Here is a 23566-nt window from a genome sequence, read left to right as displayed (position 1 = left end):
ATGCAGTGGGCATGTTCTGTGGGTTTCAAACATTCCCAGGGAATACTAGAAACAAGCTAATTAAAAAAGCTAGTTTATGGAGCCCATGAGTTGAAGATATTCCACGGGACCTGCAGGCTGGAGTCCCTGGGCTAGTCTGACCATTCCCTTCAAAGTGCCAGTGCTGCCAGGTGCCCTGCGGGACAGCCATGCAACGGCTGAAGCCCCATCCAGACTTTAACGTAGCATGGCAACACCTGAATTCACTGCTGCTGCTAATCTGGAAAGGGGATTGACAGAGACAGCCCAGGGGCCTTTGCTCCCTCCTGTCTTTTAGAGAGTTACCTTCCTCCACACCTGAAGGTACCCACGCTTGAGTAGGATTTCAATTAAATTCTCTACCTAGGCAAGAACAGCTTAAGGATGGGGGGAATCTGTTGTGTGACTTCTCCTTGAGCATGCACAGAGGGACCAAGTAGATCACCACTCTCTTGCAGTGGTGGCTGATCAAAGATCCCCTGCTACGCTCCCGCAGCTGCATTGCTGCCTGGCTGAACATGCTTCTGCTGGGTGAGCAGCTAAAATAGCTTTAGATAATTTAATGAGAGAAAGAGAGTTTTACAAAGGAAAAAAGACTTTTTGATTAAAATAATGTGACCCATGGCTTTTGACTATTATTGTTTCAATGTATAAACTCTACAAATGTCCCTCAGTTCTTTTTCATGACCATGCTGTGACTTTTCATAACGTACTGCGACAAATCTCTAGCCCTAATAATGATCAAAGGATTAACCTCATAACAGGATTTGATTGATCCATTGGCAAGTTTATTAGCTGGGAATATGATTTGAAGCGCAGCAGAGATACTGTCTGGCGTTAGCAGGCTGTAGCATTAAGGGTAGAGCATGTCAGCACTTCCATTATGAATATTTCATAAAGCTCTAGAAATTAGAGGTGGAGAATCTCAGAGAGGTCATATCTCATCCATCCCCTTGCTGGTGCAGGACTGCTTCCCCCAGGCTATTCTCTTGCACTCTGCCCAGCTTTGTCTTCAATGTCCGAAGCCACGAGTCCCTCTTCCAGTCCCTGCTACTCTTTAATATATCATAATTTAATAAGTAGAGGGAATTTTTCAGTGAAGCTGTACCTCAATTTCTTTTACTAAATTATACACTATCACTGTCCTAACCACAGTATTTCCATCTCAGTTTTTTTTTTTTTTTTTGCAAGTTTGGTGCTATACATTTTTGTTCCTTGAAGTCTCAACTGTTAGGTGCCTGAGTGAGGAGATTAAATGAGGACTTGGTCACTCTTTGCTGAAGTTCACCCCTTCCCCTCAGTGACAGAAAACTGCAGGCACATAACAGCCCAAATGATGACAGATTCCTGGACTCAAAGTCTGTGGAAACATCCCAAGAGTGCGGTGGGAAGGTCTGACTTCCTGCAAGTCTGAGTATTTTCCGAGCATATTCTCAGGAGACCCAAGGCCCAAGGAGACCTTGAGCTGTACTCTGTTATACCTACTAGTACTGGAGACACCAGCTACGTCAGGCTAGCTAGGCTGTGAGTGGCAGGCAAGTTTAAAAAAAACCTAAGCTATTAAAGGTGATCGTGCAAGGGAGGTTAATATATTTTGTCAGTGAGCCAGACTCCTGGTGCTGAGAACATTCCTCTCCATGCTCTGGGCTTTTACCCGGTCTATAAGACATGGGTCCCCTTTCCTCCGTGTCCTAATTGCCTTGTCCTACTCTTCTGAGCTTGTGGCTGCTCACAGCGCCTCTGCTCAGCTCTGAGGGTTTCCTAGTGCTCGGTGCAAGGACACATTCCTGAACACCTGTGTGTGTTACGCTGTGGTCACGAGGTGCTGGTGGCCTCCTTCCAGGAGCTGGCTTTTCCAGTGAGACCTGGAGGATAGCACTGTCTTGGCCTTGCTTTTGCTGGCATCTGTTGTGCTGGAAAGGTCATTGGCAGGGAAGACGGTAGACACTGATAATGAGACGTTCTGTGTGTTTTCTTTGGTTTGATCTTCATTTAGTTTACTTCAATATATGGCAGGGGATCCTCTGTATATAGTTCTCATGCTATATTGGTGAATCTAGACTACTAAATCTATGCTGCTTTGTTACTCTTCTGCATTGCCAAACATGTAGAAATCTGAAAGTAAACAATGTCTGGCTCTCTACTTCCATTAAGGATTCTGTGATATGACATGAGAAAAGTGGTTCTTGTGTTTTTTGCAATCTGATTAGAAGAAGGACATACTAGATAGTGACAAAAAGAATTTGTCATAAAATATTCCAGCTCAACTTCCCTAATTTAAAGGATTGGATAGTTTGTACAGGCTACCTGGTTCAAAGCCCTGCTTAACGTAGGGCCAGCTGGCCAGGTTGCTCAGCGACTTGTCTGGTCAACTTATGAATACCTCCAAGGATGGAGATCCCAAAACATCTCTGGGCAACCTGGAAGCAGCTTCATTACGTCAGTGAAGTCACACTGACAACATTATTGCCAGAGAAGCCCCTAATTCAGGTGAGAAGTGAAATACGTAGTTCTCATTCTTTTTCTGTGGTTGGGCTGTTTGTCACTGTCATACTGAGCTTGGAAGTTGGGATTCGAAACACCTCATTTATACTTTTATAAGACATGCAGTGGCAATCTTGATGAGAAAGTGGCCAGGACATCAGTGTACATCTCTTCTGAAAAGTGAAACAGGTTGGATTAAGGGCTGAAGGAAGAGTTTTGTGTCTGCCATTAGCCCAATATTTATTTCTACAGACTGAATCTTCCAACCTCAATCCAGAAATGGGTCTGCTGGGAATTGCAGCCGAACATTGCTGCTCCACCTGCACTAGACAAACTCCTCTCTGGGTTATAAATACCTGAATTTTCAGTGGGAAACCGTGAGATGCCACCATCATTTCTGAATATCAGGCAGTTATAGCTGGCATAACAGTGATTTTGGTGATTAAAGTCTGCTTGTTATCTCACTTACGGAGCATGGGTATAAATCAGCAGTAGCCCCAGTGACATGAAAAGAATCAAAATGATATAGTATGAGATCAGAACGAGGACTTCAGAACTGCTTTAAATACTGCAGCCCTTCCTCAGCGTGACAGACTGGTTCAGTGGTCTGAGAGCAAGGGGACACTGGTCCGGCCCGCTTTCCCCAGAGGCTGTTACAGCACCTGACAGTCAAAAAGAAAAAGTGCAGCAGTGAAAGCATTTAAGCTGCTGTGGTTGTGGTATTGACAGGGGGCTGCACTTGTCTTAAAGGCTAGAGATAAAATATGCGCAGCGAGAGCAATGAAAAGGCATGAAAAATCTTGTGTGCTTTTCTGGGAAAGATTGAAGCAGCCTGACTGGCACCCATTTACTTCCCATTGATTCTGACTGGAGACTGACAGCACTACGCTGTCTATCTCAATATAAACCGCACCTACTCCTTACCTGACCTTTTGGGAGGACAGCTAGTTTAGATAGTGGTTTTCTAGATTAATCATTATTTAAAATCAAAGTGCATTTTCCGAGTCGGTGACGAGAAGGGGAGAGAGACGGGCTGCAGCTGCTGCTCTGCACGCAGGGTGATGAGCCGTGAGATGGAAAGGTTGGCAGGGTTACGCCGACCTTTTGAAGGTCACTCGTGTTGGCCACTCTCTGCAACGCTGCCAGTAACGATAGGGCTCAGTGACACAGGGTATGGTGTCTTTTTCTTTCTTTCTTTCTTTTTTGTCTTTTTTTCCCCAGGGAGAAAGGTAAGAAACGCAGACCTCTGATGTAGGAGTAGGTGGAAGGAGGGAAGTACCGAGCGTGGGGGGAAATCACACAGCGAAGGAGTGCCAGGGTGCACAGAGAGACTGGGCAGAAAGACGGTGAACGTTGCGTAGGGGGTGAGCTGACATGGGATGTCCAGGATGCTCTGAGCCCTTTAGTCTGCCTGGAAAGTACCTTGCTATTTTTCCCCAGTCCAAGGCACTGCGCTTGCACTAAAACCGTGATAAATCCTGAACACCCAGGCCCTGAAATGGGGTCTGACTGCTGTTCCAGCCCTCCTGCAGGGCTCTGCAAGGCTTCGTGGAGGGAGCGGGTCTGCGCCAGGGCACTCCGCATCCGAGAGCGGGACGAGGGGGCTGCAGAGGTTGCCCCGATTGCCGGCACCGCCCCGGGAAGGTCGCTGCTCCCAGGTCCTTCTGTAATGGAGGTGCCTGGGAATGGTTTTGGGCGCAGGCAGTCCCTAGACTGCTTGGGAGCAGCCTGAGGCTCATACAGCTGCTCTGCGGGAGCTGGTGCGTTCCCTGTGCCCTGCGATCCTGCATCAGCCGTATTTTGCATCCCAGACCTATAACAGCCCCAGCTGCTTTTAACCAACCAGCTGGAACCAACTCCAGCTTGGGGCCTTCTCTGCTGTCTGGGAGCAATGTTTGAGTTTCTCAGCAGAGACCGACGACAAAGGAAGGAAGGGAATACTGATAACTGGTTAACCGAGATGGTCCCTGACCTCGGTGGTAACCGTCGCCTCGCTGCCCGTGCGGGTGCCTGTCCCAGATACTGCATGGAAAATATTGCTACAGGATAGGGCCTCCTGACCAGAGAGCTGAGATTGCTTGTGCTGATCCGAGCGTGCTGAAATCTGGAGTCTCTTTTAATTCCAGCCAGGAGTGAGAAGCCAGGTATTTTATAGACCTTGCAACCAAGGGCCAAGCTCCACTTGAAACTGCATTTGGATTCAGAGCACATAGCCAGAAGCACATCAGGAAAACCTAGGAACCCTCCTGAGAGCAGCGCTTAACCTGTAAAACAACCTTGGGCTGCAGAAGGATTAACTGTGCCTACATTAAATTAAGAGGAGGCCGTGCATGGGAGAATTTCAAAGTTGATTTCAGCAAACAAAAACCGTCAGTAACAGAATTTGGAGATTCATGCTGAATCTTTCGATTTATTTGAATCTACTGGGGGACAGAGACTGACATGATCTGTTTTAATCGAACTGTGGCAGGTGTGTCACTGGGTTTTGTTTTGCACCAGGAGAAAGTTAAGTCTGTGCTGCCGGTGGCCGGCAGCGGCTGAGGCCGAGTGCCTCCTTTCTGCATCACCGCCAGCCTGGACGGGGAGGGCAGGACGCTGCTCTCCGTTTCACAGTTTGGCTCCAGAGGACTTGGTACACCAGCCACAGGAGTTAATTATCCAGGAGAATAACTGGCCTGGTGAAACCGCTCAGTGCTTTGACTAATTTTAATATCACTTCATCTTAATATGCAAAAGCAATTTGGTCTGCCGAACTGCTCCCATAAATAGAAACACCATAGGTTACGCTGTCAGCAGCCTGAACGGGGCTGCGCTGCGCTGGGCTGCGGTTTGCCAGGTGCCTATAGTTTGGGGTTCAGTGACCTTGGAGAACTAAGTAGTTAACGCAGATCTGGCGCTTGGAAATCTGATTTGGCTGCATCCCGGGCTGCTGCAGCTTGCGGGCTTTTGCACCCCGGCGCTGCAAGCGCAAAGAAGAGGAGGTGGGAGAGGGACGTTTAGCAGCCTGGTCCAGGCATCCTGCCGCACAAAGGAAGCGAACAGCCACCTGCCAACAGCCGGTTGCTTGCCTCGGTTGTGATGCACACAGCACTGCGTCACCGGCACAGCTGTGACTGTAGGCCGGAGGAAGCGACGCCTTCTGTGCGTCGCTACGTTCGTTATAGCCTCCAGACACGAGCTGCCTCAGTCCCACCTGGATCAAGTTACGTCAGATTTTACACTTGCTGAAGCAGAGAGAGGATTTTTTTTTTATGGAGATTTGTTAAAAATAATTTTTATTTCAATGTCTGGTACCAGGGAAATTGTGCAAGAAAGATTGGCTGACTCCTTAATTTATATAAGCTCCAAAACTAGACCTTTTATTTTTATGCTACGCTTTTTATTTTGACAATCTGTCACTGGCAGACACTCAGCATCTTTGTGCCACCCATAGGGATAAATTACGTGTCCTGATCCTGGTGGTACAGCTGACCGCGCTGGAGCTAGTCTGGGCACCGAATGTCTCACCAGAGATGCAGACGGAGACACGTCTGCTTTAGAGATGGGGACTTCTGTTCCTCCCTGTCGCCATGCTCAGCCCCACAGTAATAAGGCCATTTCTATTCTCACCACCACAGATACTCCACGTACATCGCTAGAGGTGTTATAAGATAAAATGCAGAGCCATACCCGAATGGGAAGTGACTTGTTCCCATGTGCTGAGGGCTCTGCACTCGTTTGCATCTGTAAAACACTGCTTACGCTGGCAAAGGATGAGGAGATGGAGAGCAGGCAACCGCAGCCGCTGCGGGCTGGGGGCAGGCGCCAGCCCCGGGCTGGGAAGACACGGCCCTGCATGGGATGAGCCGCGCTCCCAGGGTGGGACGGCGCTGGGACGGTGCCATGGCCTCTGCTCCCCTGCAAGCCACCCTGCGTAGTGCTGCCCTGGTGTGGGCTCAGGGGCTTACTTCCACTCTCGTAAGGGGTTTCTAGGCAGGGATCTCCCCATGGGAGTGCGGCGATGGAGCCTGAGTCTAACTGGAAATTTGAGGACTGTGGGATGGCAGTGGTTTGTACTGTCCCCCCTTATGGGACAGCCTGCGAGCATGAGGCACAGTCCAAACCACAGCAGGTACGCGGGGAATTCAGGTTGTACACTGATTTCTGCTTTCTCTCCTCCACGTTTACCAAGCAAGTCAGAGCTGGAAGCCCCACGTTGCTTCAACAGGAGGAATGGCTACAGCAGGGCGAGCAGCCCTCCAGAAACCCATCGGAGAAGAAATTCTGTCCCATGCTCCTACCTCAGAATTAATTTTCATTGTTTCTTCAGTGTGGTAGAGTAGAAGCTTTTGGCCAGAAGAGGTGAGATTGACGTACACCTGCAGGCAGGGGTACTGAGAGATTTTCCAGCAGTCCGGACCGCAGCTAAACGAGCAGTTGAAGGTTTCTGTGATGGATGCGTTGAGAAGCGTGCACTGAGCCTCTTCTGTCCAGACGCTAAGTAGAAAAAAAGAAATGTTAGAGCATGGCAAGAATGGGCAACGAGCATTAAATGCAGCCCGGGGTTTCTGTCAGAGTTATACCCATGGGCACCTTGCAGGAGAGAGTATATTCTGCTGGGCTTCGGAGCAGTGGCTGGACTTTCTCAGCACAAGTCACATGTCATAGACTGGGGGTATTATTCTGTAGTACTTAAAGTTTGTGTCTTTGGCATAAAAATATATGATTCAGGTATGTTATGTCCACCTAAACACGAAAAGAGGACTGGAATTTTTAATCTGGAGAAGGTATATTTGAGATTAAAGGGAATAAACAGAAAAATCAGAGAAGAAAACTGAGCAGCATGCCCAGGGGAGAGCGCAAAGCACACGGCACATGGTGATGGGGCATCTTGAACCAAGACTCGACAGCTAACCGCAAAGTCCAGTTCATCTCAACAAGGAGGCTTTGAGGACAGCTTTGCATTACCAGTGTATGCATACTCTTATATGTATCCACACACCCACACACAAGTGATACTGCAAGTAACCTGTCAAAGGTTTTTTCTAGTGACAACTCACTAGGTTTTCAATGAGCTAAATCAGCTGATGTAACTGTTCTGGAGAATTTAACTTATCTCACATTCACTGGAGGCCAAAACTGATGATGATGAAGCCTAGATACTTTCTGACGACATTCACTTGGATTTCTTGTTTGTTTTTCAAAATCCATGGCTACGTTTTCTTCTGGGACAGGAGCAACGGGCAGGGCACACCGACACCTCTGTGCTCTTTATGGGCTTGGGGAGAGGTTTCACCCCAGGCCAGCGTGCCTCCTCGAGCCGTGGACAAGGTGCCCCGTGCTGAGCCTAGCTGGGCGCTGATACGAGGCGCAGGCTGCTCAGCCACTGAGCTCGCAGCCCAGCGCAATCGTCCTACTGCTATTGCTACTCCCGATGGGCTTCGCTGGGAACGGGAAGAAAGGGATGGGCTGAGGGTCTGCCTGCCAGGTGACAAAGCCTACAAATAGCGTTAGATGGTAAGCGAGATCAAAGATCTCTGACTAATTCTCTTGGCATTTATTTCATTTTGGCACTAATTAAGCTTGTTTATTGCATTTTACATTTTTATTAAATTACGCTACGATTTCTGGGGGGAAATCAAGTGAAAGGATTTTTTTTTTCCTCCCAGGCAGTATTTTGTTGGTGGGTATCGCTGTCTGTAAGCGAGAATGATCCCTAAGGAGATCTGTCTGTGGATGTCCTGGCTCTGCCAAAAGAAGTGACAGCAAAGACTCCTGGCCTTTCTTCCTCATTTCTTCAATTTCACCTCTCTGACTGCTGTTTTATTCACGTGTGGAGGTAACAGATTAACACCTACCTACAACAGACATGTAGGAAGCTGGAATATTTGATACCTTATAGGTATTTCCATATCTTTGGGCAATTTTTCACATGGCTTGTAGTATAAATCATCTTTCTGAATGAACAATTCTGACCTTAACAGTCTCTGCAATTGACCCTGATATTGCTAAAGGATCTGGGAGAGCAATCTGGAAATGTACATACTCTTAGATATCTAACTGGGCTTGATCTCTGGCTTCAAAATCTGAATGTTGCCTGGATTTTAAAAAGGGATTAAATACTTTTATCACACAAATAAGATGCTGAAAATCAAGACAAATGATCCTCATGCATCATAGCTTTTCCTGTTCATTGCAGAGTCAAGAAGGATTATTTTCCTGAACCGATGATACAATTGAGGCTATTCATACTATTTAATTTTAGGCATTTAACATATATGCCTAAATAAGAAGTCTAGGGTGGATGAGCCAAAGCATGCCAGATATTGAGCACTGCCAGAGTATGATTTTGGGCATGACAGACATGTTTTGATTCACAGTTTCACATTTTTCTTTCTCATAACTTCACTGATCAGGGCAGAAAAAATATTGTTGACAATCTTATTACAGTCTGGGGTAGATTTTAAATAGGGCTGGTGCTTGAAAACTGCTTATGAATCACCAGCCAAACAAATCAAGTGCATTGATTCTCCAGGCTGCTAAATATTTTTGCTGGTCTCTCCCGAATTTGATGGGCTTCACAGCAACAGCCAAACAGCAAAGCCTGAGAGGCTTACAGGGTTCAGCACACCAGCTGAACCAGGGACTTGTATTCAACCCAGACTGCGTGATAGGAAGTACATGCAGGATCCAAAGCTTTTTACCACCCCTCTGCTGTAATTAAACTTGGATTAAGCTATGGCAAACCTGAAATGTTTTTTCAAGCAAAGGATCTAATTCTTCCCTCACTTATGCCAGTATTACTCAACTTGCTTTCATTATGGCTATGCCTAATTTATACTCGGGCAAGGAATTGCAGAATCAGGACCAAAGGAAAGATTATAAAACTTTAATGAAAAGAGTAAAAGGAATAAGCCAGAGGATGTCAGCTGGAGCAGACAGTCTGAGGTGAAGGGAACCATAATGAAATTACCTTTGCATGTAAGACCGCAGCAGGGTGATTCCCAGGAGGAAGTACATCATGATTGAGCACGCCATCATGGCCAGCCCGAGGAGTATGGCCCGGTCTTCTCCGGCTTTTAGGGCTGTGACTGTTTTCCTTTTGTCCAGTAGATCATGATCCCTGATTTTTTGGTAAATATTTCTGAGGTTGAAAATAATACATTCTTATGTGAAGTTCATATTTAATCAATGAACCCTCTAAAGGGTGGGCAGTTCCACCTCCATACCCATCTCGTGGGAGAGAAAGGCTTAAGGGTCCTCAGATGTCCTTTTTCAACGGGTTCACTCTGACCTGGTGGAAATTTATTCATCTCCAAAATAAATTACAGCCATTTCTGAAAAGGTAAAAACCTCTTATTGCAAATATAAACATTAGACACTTGTGCCAGCTCAGTAAATCCTTCTTTGGTGCAGCTTCATTGGCTCAGTAGAATTATACCATAGATGAATTTGACCTGTCAGTTCCCGCTTATGCCACTAGAATATCTTTAGGTATACAAGGTGTCTTTTCTTCAGCTGAATATGGCAAACGGACTTATTGTAGTGTAAGATTTTTACACTCAAGGTAAGACATGGCCATAGTTAATGTAGAAAATAGCCTGAAGAAAGTAGTGACAAAAATTATCTGAAAGGACCACATTCTTTCTTGATTCCCTACAGGTTAGTGATTTGGATAATTTCCACCTTGAGCATGACTCAAAGTTCATAAAAGACAAGGGGGATTTTGCAATTGATTTCTGCAGGTTTTTGATTGGGAGCTTATTTACCGTATTAAAAAGTAGCTTTCTGGAAGCCCATTTACTCATCACAGTGAAAACCCTCACAGAAAATTATCCACCAAAGCAATTTGTTCCAGGATTTTAAAAAGAAGAAACAACAAACCATTCCCCTTCAGCAGAGAGTCCTTTCCATTTTCTAACCATAAGTCTTTCTTTCATCTCCAAGCCTTTGATGATTCAATGGGTCATGAGGACACAATGGTGAAGAAGGAAATATTTGAGTACATTTCAAACACACTCAAACTTTGTGGGTTTAAAATGTACTTACAGACCTGAGGCTGGTCAAAATCTCCTGTGTTTTCTGTTACGGTTCTTTTGAATCATCCAGACAGCACCCGATGCATGTGAACCGCACACCTCTGAGCCCTGGCACCACCATAACATGGACATAGCAGTACACGTGGAAGAAGTTCCTCTTCTACTGTCTGCAAAACGGCAGGTGAGCAACATCAACATCACTTTGGGTTCTAGCAAACCCACCACTCATTTAAGCTGAAACCACCAAGTTTCACTCATCCTTGTAAAAAGCAGTGTGTGATAGACCAACCGCATAATTTACATTCAGCAACAGGGACAAAGATATAGTCAGGGTTAAGACAGATGTAAAACCATAAGTTAACACAGTAGAAACAAGAAAGAAATGAAATCCTTGAAACCTGAATTGAGCTGGGGTTTAGATGAGTGAGTCATAGCCAGGAAAAGCACATATGGTGTGGGGTTTTATAGCAAAAAAATTTCTTAGATGCTACTAAAGTCAGATAGTCTCCCATACCTAAGAACCACTGAAGTTTCTTCAGCCTACTGTGATATACTTTAGGTGTTCATGGTTTCTCTTCAAAATCATCTTTTAAAGCTTGTCAGTGTTTTCCTACGTAGAAATGAAAGAGCAATTCAGGCTGCTGAAATTTTCCCTGGTGTTGGGGAGTGTGAACTGGTGGATTCCATCGCCTTCGAAGAAGTGATGTAGAATGATAATCTAATGTTAGTTTTCTATTATTATTTATCAAACTGTATTTAACTCTGAGAGCTGCTATTACGATTTGCATTGCTCCCAAATGGAAGCAGGCAGGAAGGCAGAAATTGTCATGCAGTTCCACAACATTAGCCGATCACATAGCATAACTTATGTCAGCGCGCAGACATAAAACAGACACAGTGCGATCAGTCATTAATGTCACCAGAGCAGCTAGGACATAAAAGTGATACAAATGGACAATTCAAAAACAAATAGCTAATTGAGAATGGTTACAAATACCTCCTACATGGCCTTGAGCCAAGAAACATGCAGTGAGAGGTAAAAAGGATGGACTGAAGGGTATGTTGCAGATATGTCTAGCAGGGGCTGGCAAACAACGGTGCACAGACGGCATGCCAAGCGGGTCTCCCGGGCACGCCGGCCATGGTAAATAAAGCTAAATAAAGCTTTGCCTATGAGGTCATGCTAGGAGCAGTTGTTTGGTTGCTCTGTTGCTGATATTTGTTGTTAAAAGCCCTAAACAGCAGAACAGCGGCAGTCTAGTGCACTTTGTCGAGGGCTTTTCCTCCTGAATCCCTGCAACAAGTCAATCTGATAACATATGCCGAGCTGTGCGGTGGCGTTGGCACGTGCTAACGCGTGACATGCCAGTCTTGCAGCAGCCTCAGGAGACAGGCTGAGTAACCATCCCTCCTCCTCCCCGCTTGTGCCCGCTCCATGGGAGGTGGCAGCTTGTTTCTGCGGATACCAGGAGCTTCTGCTATTATCGGTCTTCACGTTTTGCCCCAGGGAGCCCTGGCTTTGGGCACACGAGGCAGCACATGTGCGCCTTTGCGTAGAATATGTTACGACTAACAGAAGAGCCTCAGCATCATCGTAGCTGGAGTGGCAAAGTCGTTTTAGGAGAACATTTGTCTTTCCTGCCACCTGTAGCGTGGGTTTGTGAAGGGGTGGCCTGCGCGTGTGTGCCGCTCCATGGGATTTTGCATACGTGTGAACTTCTGGCACAGCCAAGGGACCTCTTTCTGCTCACTGGGCTGGAAGAGCACCGTGCTTAGCCAGCTGATTTTGGATCCCAGGGCTGCACAGCCAAAATTAGCTGACTGCTGCAGTGTGCATAAATACAGATACTGCACCCTGGACATTACTCATCTCAGTGACTCTGCCTAGTAATTGTGATTACATATGATCACTCCCCAAATATGACACTACTTGTTTTTAAAGAAGTTCTAGGTGTCAGAACACGAGGTCTCTCCTCTTTGCGCAAAGACATTCAACAGAAAGTAAGCCTCCAAGGACAAAAGGTCTTTGCTCTCCTGATCTTTTCTGAACTAAAGTTCACTGCTGTTATGTCTCTAGGTTCCTTTTGCCAGGTTGTTTGAAGGATACGAGTTGGCTGTACAGCTGCACAGAGAGGAAATCTCAGCCATGACTGTGCCTTGTGGGGACAGAGCAGAGATTCCCCCCTCCGCCTCTCTCTATGTAGCAGCAGTGCAGGCATCCCTCTGCAATGGAGTCACCAGGGCTTTGCAAATGGACCACGGAGTTGAGCTGAGGGAGCTGCTGCCTCCTCTGACATGCCATGGTCATTGGGATTGTCAGCTGGGAATACGTGCCAACTTGAATTATTCTGAGTGACTTTGAATTCACATTTAGTTCTCTGATATCAAGTTGTTATGCAGATGTCACTCATATTACCTCATGCCGAGTTGTCTACTGATATCAGAATCCTTGAATACAAAGGTCAAAAAATCCTGGATATTACCTGCAGAATTCCCCGTGTTCAGGGACTTTTCTGCTCAGAGGCCTACTTCTCTACATCTTTCTTTACAGGGTATATTTAGCTGCATCAATTTTTGTTATTAGAGCTATGGCAACAAGAAAACTTATAGAGCTCTTATACAAATCTCAGTGATGGTTGTAGCAGGATTTCTATCGATGAGAACAGACTTTGGAGGAGGGAAAACAAGTTCACTTGATTCTTTCCCTTATCCCCACCAAACTGGGCTGAAGTGAATCAAACTAAACCAGTGCTTTAGCTTTCCAAGCCTACGATGTTGTGAAAAAGATAATTGACAGCTGAGAAAGAAAGATGCCTCGACTAGGTTTCCAAAACCTAAAAAGTGGCAGCCGGGGAATAGCACATGTCTAAATAGCATATGAAATACACAGCTTTAGCCTTGGTCCTGCAAAAGCACATGCCTATGAACCACCTTCCGCACAGGAGGGGTGATTCCTCCATGCAAGCGACATTTCCCTGGAGCTGGGTATTTATTATTCCAGTGTGACCCTTCGAAAGTCTGAAGCTGTGGGGTGTGTTAGGAGAAAAGTTTACCAAACCAGCTAGCAGTCTTCCTGTCTGAAGCGCAAATAACAAAAATTCCTAGGAAAGGGTCATCTAGGGGAAGTTATTTCTCTAAAATGCTCTGCCTGTTAGACATAGTGATTATGTTGGTGACCTTACATGTGTTACAATCCCTGCCAACTGCTAGCAGATGAGTTCCTCCCGTCAGCAACACTTGCTCTGTGTTAACACCTCTCCTTTGCAGTCTTGAGGCTGCCATCAGCACTTTCCTATTTCAATTTTCTATTCCTCCCATTTGCTCCTGCATTTTATTTATCACTCGCATGTTATGAACAAGCCTTCTGCATGGATCTGCAGGGCTGCCTGGGAAATAAATCCACTCAATTGCTTGAAAAGGCACCTGAAATTACCACAGCTGGTGTGTAAGTGCTGAGGTGTTGCTCCCTACATTTCTATTTCTGCAGACAGGCAGGGACAAGCTCTGCCCAGGCTTTAAGCTGACCAGAAGCCAGTGAGCGCAGTTTAGCACAGTGCTCAGCCCAAGCTAATAAGCCCTGTTCAAAGGCATGGCATGAGCTTAAGGCCATGACAATCAGAGGCACTTGGCTCGCAGCCAGCTCAACATGTGGGCAGATATATCCTGCAAGTATCTAACCTTAGACCCTCCGGTCCATGACTGTGTGTTAACGCAGAAGAACATTTGCCTGGGGAAAATTCAATTAGAGAGGGGACTTGCAGAAGTACAACAGGCAGTTAGATAACCAACTCCAACTGAAAGACCATGGAAACTTGCTGCCAAGCTGGTCTTTGTTCTTTAAAATGTTCGGGATCAAATTGTTAAAAGAGCTGAACACCTATGTAGCCTTTGCAGAAGAGTTCAGCAACGGGCCAATTCTCCAGAGAAGCTCAGCATCCTCAGGGCAGCTCTAGTGCCTGGACTCACAAGCGCATTTTCCCCAGCAGATGCCAGCAGTAATGTCTCATTAGAATGACTGAGGAGTGTGTTTTGCTAATTGGCACTGTAGATACATTGACCTCTGTTTTTGTTTCACTGGAGTCTGATTTTTTGTGATTACATTTAATAGTGACTGCAAGGGGAACTGAAGGAGAGGAGGCAAGGGAGAGTAGGGGGACGGAAAAGAAAAGGAAGGGAAATGTGTCCAGTTGTGACAAGACAAGCTGTCCAGCAAATCTCACTACAAAGGAGAGAGATTTTTGGAAGGATGAGTCTGGGCATTACAGACAATTGTTCTTTCATCAGTGATATTTAACTTCTCTCATTCCCAACAGAGTGCTGTCTTTGTCTGTGGACTTCAAACCTCTCCCTCCCTTTCCCTCTCTTCTGTGTAATTCCTTGCTGCCCTGGGACATCCAGTGACTCGCATTATTCCTCTGTCTCCTTCAGCCTATTCCCTCCGGCAACACCACTTAAGTGGGCTGGCAGTCTCACAGTAATCAGCTCACTTTCATGCTGCTGGTCATCAACCAGCTATAGTACAACGTAATGCACGCACACTCACACACACACATGCAGATTAACAGAAAACATCTCTGGCATCTGGATGTATCATCCAGACACGTAAAAGTTGTACAGTGTGCGAGAGTTTCTGAAGGGTGCATGTGGGGCACTGCAGGGTGGGCCCATGCCTGGGAGTGGGACACCTGCAGAGGGCATAAAGCCTTTGCTGGCCTTGGGGCTGGGGTTGCACACTCGTGGCTGGGGATTAGTGTGCTTGACAGTGTGCAGTGTGTGCCAGCCTCAAAGCTGGGCCGTGTGTGCTGCTGGTGTCCTGGGGGCGAGGAAGACTTTGGCCATGCCTCTAGCATCATCCCTCCACTCTTTATTCATTTAGCTTGTTAGCCCTGACATGTATCACCTGGTCCTGTTCTCAGTGGAGCGATAACTGGGAGGAGTGAGAGGCAAGGGCGGACACCCTTTGCATCCCTTCTCCCTCCACCAGTGCTGCCAGGGAAGAGAAGCTGCAGGTCACACTCCAAAAAATTTAAAACCCATAAGAGATGATCAGCAGTGATGCCATTTACCTTTTCTCATCATGTCTGTAAGATGTAGAGCTCCGGCCACTGGTCCAAATAAACATCTTAGAGGGTTGCCCAGTGTTGGGTTTGCTCGCTGCAGTGGGACGATGGAAGGACCTGGGGGAAGAGGGATAATCTCTGTCACTGCCCATTTCAAATGCAGCAGCAGACCATATTATGTGCTTTGTGCCAAACTCCCTGTGACTGTGCCCAGTGAGTTCTGAAGATGGACCATTTATTAACTCAGGGTGATATGTAAAATGATGGAGATGACAGATCAGGAGGGTGGGGATTGGAGAAGGAGTGGTAGATCTTCTTAGACTCTCTGGTAAAATACAATCCTATTTGCCTAGCTAACTGGGCTTAGCTACGCTCAGCACTGCAAAAGATTTGGACCATTGACAATAGATTATTGGTAATTTAAGAAGAGATAATAGTCACATCCAATTTTTATGGTAGTATTTTTGGGTGGAAAGTGGTCATTGTAGTTCACTGGTTGCACAGTAGCCGTCAGTGAGGTGAGGCTCTCAAGTGATGTGTTTGTCTGAATAAGGCACAAGCATGAGAAGTAATGCATTGTTTTATAGAAATGTATCTGATGTCTCAGAGTTGCTTTTTCACATAAATAACTGTCCAATAACTTCTGAACTGACTTTGAAAAACTTTGAAAAGACCAATTACAGCTGCCTCAGAAGCTAAACAAAGTGTGTTTTGCTTGATTTTTTGAACTGGGCTCCAGTGAATTTCTTACTACTGTCACCTTATTTATTCTTTCTTCATCTTTCTTTCCCATTCCCACTTCTGTGGTTTCTTCCTAGAGCCATTGTACTGCTCCTAATATCACCTTCCATTCTGTGTCTTTCAAGCATAAGCTTTCTCCTTCCATGAAAACTCCTAACCTGTGATTTTTCTAAAACCTCTTAGAATAGGCTTGTGCCCAGGGGTTTCCTTGTTTCGTGGTGGGGCATGAGCCCTGCAGCATTCTTCTCTTGAGCCTTCAGGGTCTTCCAAAGAGGAGAAAAGTTTAAGGATTTCATTTTAAGGACTGAATTTGGATCTTTTACTTCAATTAGATCTCACAGAATCAGAAATACAGGGTTGAAAGGACCTCAGGAAGTCAGCTGCTCCCTTGCTCTGATTCAAAGCAGATTCACTCTCTATATATCACTCCTAGCAGCTGTTGGTTACCCTAGACCAACTGATTTTGAACAGCCATTTTCCCAGATGGCAACTCCATTGCCAGGCTTGAAGCATAGGCCGTACTGGACAGCATTAGTGCAGGGCCACAGCTCCCCTAGTAGCTCCTCCTGATCTGCTCCTGGTTTTCGTGAGGCTTAGTTATAATCTTGATCTCTGAGAACTGAGCCCTTCTTGGTGAAGTTATATTTCATACTGTTTCACTGCACAGCACTTTATGTTTTTACTGCACTCAGAGAAAGACTTTCTGCAATATTCCAGATCCTAAATGCTTTAATGTGGAAGTTTTTCATACGCTGGTGCCATTCTTTAGCTCACAGAAAAATAAACCTAGCAGTTGATGCTGTCAGCAGAGAAGGCATGAAGTCCTCAGTGCTCTTCGCCTGAGAAAGTCTGTAAAGTCACTATCTACATAAACATGCAAAGGGCTAATTTCAATATTTGCATAGTGGTGAACCTGGGAGAATAAATCCAGCTGAGGTGGCTGCAGGGTAAAACTGCCATGGATTGGAGCCAAAAGCCATCCACAGACAGGCTGATGGGCACCAGGGGACTGGGCTCTCCCTCCGGAGTCAGCTCGGAGCCCCACACTGGGTTACGTATCTCAGTCCCTGCCCAAACCTGCATCCCGAGCCATCGCACTCTGCTTTGCAGGACATGGGGTACAATCTGCCCTTCTCTATGAACGCCAACACCAGCCTCTCCCCTGCAGAGGCTACAGGTGTTGTGCGAGACATATAGTGCTACCGCAGACACCGGGGACGTGTTCGTTCATCAGGCTGCTTGGTGCTTGGTGCCGAGCTGAGCACCGGTGCCTGCCCAGCCGAAATGGGACTGGGGCTCAGAGGTAGGGGCCTTACTTGAAGTAATAGGTAATAATATCTGGCTGCATTCATAGGCAACAAATCAGATGATAAGGGGGCTCTTTTTTAAGCTGCAAAAAAGAAGGTAGGCAGAAAGAGGGAAACCTCCCCTGTCCCTTTCCCCAAATCGATGGTCATCACTGCAGCTCTGAGTACCATGGTGGAGGCTTTTCTTGCCTTACAAACACTGTGCTTGAGTATTGGGGAATAAACAACAAGAAGAGGCATTTCTTCCCTGAAATAGCTATAGTTTAGAAGGTGAAAGAGCTGTTACCAGGATCTAATCAATATAGCTACCTACTAAGAAGTGTTTTCATAGTGATTAGTAGCAGAAATTTGGGTTTCAGGACCTTGGGACTAATCTTCGCTCTAGTGGGTAAGTTGTGACCACACTACACCACACAGGACCATAGCAGAGGCCCCCAAGCCAGCACCGAATGAGCTGGTGTTTCTGCAGCAAGCAATGCAGGAGGGCTCAGAGCAACTATCCGACGGTCTGGAGACCATATCAGAGTGAAGCCTGTGTCAGGCTAACGCTTTCTTACTACTGAAGAATAAAATGACGTATTTGCCACCACTCCCTTTAAGGTGTTAGGCCTGAGCTGCACCACTGGAAAGCCTGGTGGCTGTGTTGACACAGCCTCAACGAATCCCAGAGCCTGTGGGAGACTTGGGTGAACTTTATCAGAGAATCTGCTCTTAATTAAGCAAAACTTGAGCACACATTGGAGTGATCAGCGGCTTTTGCTGGCTGTTTGAGTTTGCAGGGCTGCCAGGGCAGGGAGGCAGAGTCAGAAGCTCCAGAGCAAATCACTGAAGCACTAGAGGGGCAGGACCTGGGCTGGAGAGGTGCGAGGCGATGCAAGAGGAGGAAAAGGGGTGTCTTTCTTCCCCCCAAAGTTAGAGTGATTTCAGACTCTCTTACAGTGCCAGTGCCTTGCAGCAGTCCATATGTGATATCATTAATGCTGCCTGCTTCATTAGCCGGGCAATCTAAGCTAACCGTCACTATTAAACACACAATTACACGCCTAATCTTGTGTAAAATCGCAACACTGATGACATCACAGCAGCCACTCCAGGGGTCAGATGTAAATGACTGAAGTCCCTGTTTCCTTTTGATGGGGGCGGGTAGCTGTAAGGTAAAATCCTTTTGCAGAAAAGCCATGATATGAACTTCCCAAGACCCTTCTTTGAAGGCTTTTTAGAAGGACTCTTAGTGTAGAGCGGTTACAACCCACATGACAGTGTGCTGCTTTAGGAGGTTAGTTAGCAAACTTTGGTGCCTTTCTCTTATCCGGAGTTAATTTGAAGGCACAGCTGTGAACCCCTTTCCCTCCATGCCCCCTGGCTCTTCTTTGGAAACAAGTAGCACTACTTCTTTCTAACCCAATGCCTCTCTGGGTCAGCTTCTGACAAACTACTTTTCTCATGCAACAAGTAACAAGGGTGTGAAACTCCTTACTCCACAGGATGTAAGCCTAGCGTTTAAAGTAAAAGTGGGTTGTGCTATTGTTTGAACAGAACGAGTATCTGAAGTCACAATAATCTGTGCTAAAAACAAATTTGAAAAAGTGCTTCAAGCTGGTTTTTGACTCTTAGGAGCCTGGAGGGAATAGTCCTATAGGGCAGGTTACCATCCAGCTGGTGGATGCAGCGGGAGGGCTGCTGTTGAGGGATGTGAGATTTTTGAGTTTCTTTCATGGCCCGATGGCCTGCTTTTAGGATGGGCCTAGCCACCATTGCTGGTGAAAAAAGGAAGAGACTGAAACCAGGCATCAAAGGCAGCTCGCAGCGGGGGAGATGGTACAGTCCGAGGTGGATTTCCTGAAACAGGCAGCTAGACTTCATGCCCCGATAAATCCTATCCACTGTCCTGCCTGATGATTGCGTGTTTTTCTATGGCTTTGCTGAGCTATAGAACAGGGAGAAGTGTATAATGAAGGATGGGAGAATAAATAAGATGGCCTGGTGAGTTTCTTCTGTGATGTGCAGCCTGACTATCAGGTAGTCCAACATTAATGTTCCATGGAAAAGTTTCCCAGGCAGAGCGCAAGAGTGAATTAGGATGCTGCCTGCTTGATTCAGGAGTTTTCTCGTCCTAGTACTCCATGAACGTAAGAGCAGGTACTAGGACTAAACGCAGAACCTCTGACATCTGCGGTATGGTCTCCCAGGTATGGTCCATGGCCGTTTGGTCTGTGCAAGGACTCAGGGATCGGAGTAGCTGATGGACACAGTGCTCTCAAATGAAATGCAAAAGGGAAGATTAAGGAGAGCTGCACCAGGGGCAGGGTGAGGAGAAACCCAGCTGAGTGGGCAGAACTGAGGAGGCACCTGCCTGGGACATCTGAGCAGGAACCACTGTGGCTGGTCATGTGGCTGGGCTCTGGTTGGGGTGGAAGAAGGTCTGGTGTGACGCAAAAGTCCCCACATGCATGAACCAGGGTGGGTCTCGCTAACTAGCAGTGCCCTGAAGATGCAAAAGAGAAACCAGGTGAGTACCTAACTGCCAGTTCCCCTCTTCTGACACAATTCAGAGGGCAGTGTTTCTTGAGTTGTCAAAATACCTGTTTTTCTTCAGGTATCCACCTGAGCACAGTATCTGCTTGCGCTAATTCTACTTGTCTGTGGCCATAACAGTAAATAAGTACCACTGCTAATTAGGGGTGCTGGGAAACAGAAGAACAGCCAGCATGGACTAAGAAGAAGAGCAATAAGCTAACTCATAAAAGAAATGCATCTGCATTAGTGGAAGACAGCTACCACTTAGGGAACATTTAACGCCCTAGCAGCAGCAACACTAAATCGTGAAGCAGCAATGGCAATATCAGATGGTATATTTCTGCCTCATGACCGGACCTTGCTGTAATGCAAGCTAATGGGCACAGTGTGGGACAGGGAGCAACATAAATAACTGTTCTCTTTGGAGTATCTCAGGAGCTCCAGCTATACCAACCGACTAATCCAACCGACAGACGACCTTGAAATTGGGGTTCTTCACTATGGCAAGGAAAAACTGGACAATGGGGAACTAGTGTTAAGGTACTGACAAGAGTTTTGGAAGACTGATGGCTAATGATGCTGCATCAATGAATTCACTGCTATTTCTGGCCCTTCTCCTAAATCTCCCCAGAGCTCAGAGCTCAGCTCTCCACCTAGGTTTCGAGTTGAAGAAGGCCAGCTTCAGGTAGCAGAACATCTAATGAAGAGCCAGGCCTTTTTACCGTCATCATGTTTTGGTGCTGGTGAGTTTGCAGTCCAAGCATGAGGCAGTGGCTCTCTTGGCACGTTGCAGTTGCTGGGGATCAGCGTTCCTGAGGAACAGCTGGGGATAATTGTCCCCTCTGCCTGTCAGGACTTTGCAGACATTTTTAGCTTTCTGTGCTTTGTCAGTTGTAAATGAACTTGAATTTATGTAGCAAGTGACATGTTGGACAAGCACTATATTCATCATCTCAACTGCTCTCTGGGTTCAGAGAAGGGCACAGGCTGCTCGTTAAAAGGGCCAGCTTTGGGAGGGGTGCAGCAGTGGCAGGAGCTGGGTCACCCCGCTACAACATACTCCAAGTTAGTCTAGCTGGAGAGGTTTATGGGGAGAACTGCTCTGCCAAAGACCCTGTACCCTTGCACTGATAAGGAAAAATGCTGGTGGTGAGAATGAAGGCAATGAAAGTGCTATACTACCTAGCGTGAAGCTAGGCTCCTTTAAATCTCAGCATACATCTCTGTAATTGCTGAGGGACACATTACCTTAGGCACTGCACTGCACCAAAAAAGCTATACTGCCTTGGACCAGATTGGCTGGCTAAGAGCAAATGGGGGATAGCAAATGTGCTCTGCCTCACACCATCATGCCATGCTGAACCCAATGAGGAACAGAGAGAGGGTGAGGGAAGGGAAATGGAGTGGAGGTTCGCTGCAGCATTGCTCCTCCACTTCCAGGGGCTGGGAGATGTTTCCAGCTCAAGCTCTGCACTGAAGTTGGTCTCCTTGATGGTTGTCCACAACCTTCTCCCTAGCCACACTTCTGTGGGTACACACTTCGCCAGATCTTAGGGAAAGCTCAGTTTCTTTTGGACTCTAAGAAGACAGTTTCTAGAAATAACTGGTTGCATAGCGGGAGCTGGGCACCTGTGAATATGCTGGAGCCAAGTGTCATCTGACTCTACAGATGATGGGTTCCTCTTCAGTACTTGGGTGTCCCTGCACCGCTGTCACCTCAGAGCCCTGGTATTTACATGCCAGACTGTAAAACGAGAGTGTTGGTGCTGTCTTTTTACAGATGGTGAACAGAGGCACAGAGGGTGCTGAGTGACTTGGCCAAAGTCTCCCAGGTAGTCTGTGGCAAAGCTGTCTTGCAAAGTGAGTGCTCCAAATCCATTTCTTCAGAAGCAGCGGTATGATTATCCAAGATCAGACATAGTGATGAAAATAGTCTGAGAGATGGTGGACAACATTCTTTACAACCAGGAAGGATGGAGAAGAACCAAGATGCAGTTTCCCATGTCAGAGAGCAAAGGCAGAGCCTTGCCTAAGTTTTATACATTTCCAGAAAGGAGACCTCCCCTGTGACCACCTGGCTTTTATTAAATGTCCCTGAATAGAGTGTTTCATTTCAGGACAGCAGTGCTAAAACCTTGATGGCTGTATTTAAGGATGGGAGCAGAGGGAGAGGATTTGTGATGAGCTGTGTGGGAAGGCGATGGCACCAACATCCCTTGGGGACGTGACAGAGGAGAAGCAGATCACAGAGGTACAGCTGGGGAGAGAGGTGAGGGGGGAGCACGGGAGGGAGATAAACAGCCGCACAGCAGCACCCAGAGGAAAAGCTCAAACAGCCAGGGCAGATTCAGCAGGAGTGTTTTTTCTCCCTCTCTCTCCTCCTAATTCTTTGAGCGGGTCAATCACACTTTATCTCCTTTGAGTCAGTTCCTATGCCATCGAGAGCACCAACTGGAACAAAGCAAAGGCAGAGGCGATGCTAAAACTACTGCCCAGTGGGAAGTGAATGCTCTGGCAATATTTATTTTTGAGTCCACATTTGGATTAGCTGTAAAGAGCTATGTGGATAAGCAAGCAGGCAATTACAGCTGGGACGTGCTGCTCATGAATGGAAATGGCTACAATCTGCTCAGGACATATTGAAATTCTAATTCAGTGAGATTCCTTTAGTTACAGCGCTCATCACAGACACTAAAAGAGATGGGATTAAAAAATAAATACAATTCTTATGTTGCCTTTGGTCTGCCTCCTCTTCCCCCCTTTCCCTCCTCCATGACTTCATTTTGCGTAGCGAAATACAGCAGTCTGCAGTTTGTGGCTTGTTAATTTTTGCAAGGATCTAGCAATCTGCAGCTGGCCAAATGTGGGCATTGCTAACGGATGTACAGATATGTATCAATACTAGACCACTACTTAGGTTTCATGTGTCACATGCTTCTGAAGACCTTTACTCAGGGATGTCTGTTCTTACTGCAAAAGTACAGGCATCAAACTGGGGCACAGATAGAGGAGGTGGATTTACACAAGCTCTTCAGACAATTCTTCTCTTTGCTCAGATCGCTGCTCAAGTCCATCAAATCACACTGCCCCCTATAAGCAGGTTGATTTCCACCTTTAGGTATTGGTGTAAGGCTACTTTACAAATACACACAACTACTTTTGCACTGAGTTTGTGTAGGTAAGTTAGGAAAAAGATATGATCAAAACCAGTGGCCAGAGAAAAGGATCAGAAGCCTTGCCATAAAGCGTCTGGGCAATTCAAGCAAGTTGTTTAGGTTTGTGCTGCCTCAGTTCCCTTGGCTGTCAAAGAAATATGTTGTATTAAACATGCTGGGATACAAAAGAAACAGCTAACAGAGACCAGTAAATGCTCTGAGATCACCAGGTGAGAGGAACAGGAGCAGCCTGAGCTCAAGTCTTC

The 23566-nt window shown here is 46.5% G+C and overlaps 1 protein-coding gene across 7 annotated transcripts in view; it reads right to left on the bottom strand.

Annotated features, from left to right (window-relative positions):
• LOC112991210 (calcium-activated potassium channel subunit beta-2) overlaps positions 1-23566 on the bottom strand; it is a 156789-nt gene that overhangs the window by 3096 nt on the left and 130127 nt on the right. For 5 of the 7 annotated variants that reach the window (XM_026113543.2, XM_064516635.1, XM_026113546.2 and 2 more), the window contains 3 exons: positions 15587-15697; positions 9455-9625; positions 6783-6978 (listed from right to left, as the gene is read on the bottom strand). In XM_026113543.2, the coding sequence (XP_025969328.1) occupies positions 6783-6978; positions 9455-9625; positions 15587-15697 (478 nt within the window). The remainder of the gene's footprint in view (positions 1-6782; positions 6979-9454; positions 9626-15586; positions 15698-23566) is intronic. The other 2 variants (XM_026113544.2, XM_026113542.2) reach the window with 1 other exon arrangement.

Source organism: Dromaius novaehollandiae, chromosome 9 (genome assembly GCF_036370855.1).
Source record: "Dromaius novaehollandiae isolate bDroNov1 chromosome 9, bDroNov1.hap1, whole genome shotgun sequence".
Lineage (NCBI taxonomy): Eukaryota > Metazoa > Chordata > Aves > Casuariiformes > Dromaiidae > Dromaius > Dromaius novaehollandiae.
The sequence above is the reverse complement of the archived record's forward strand: the minus strand, read 5'-3'. Positions and strand labels throughout refer to the sequence as shown.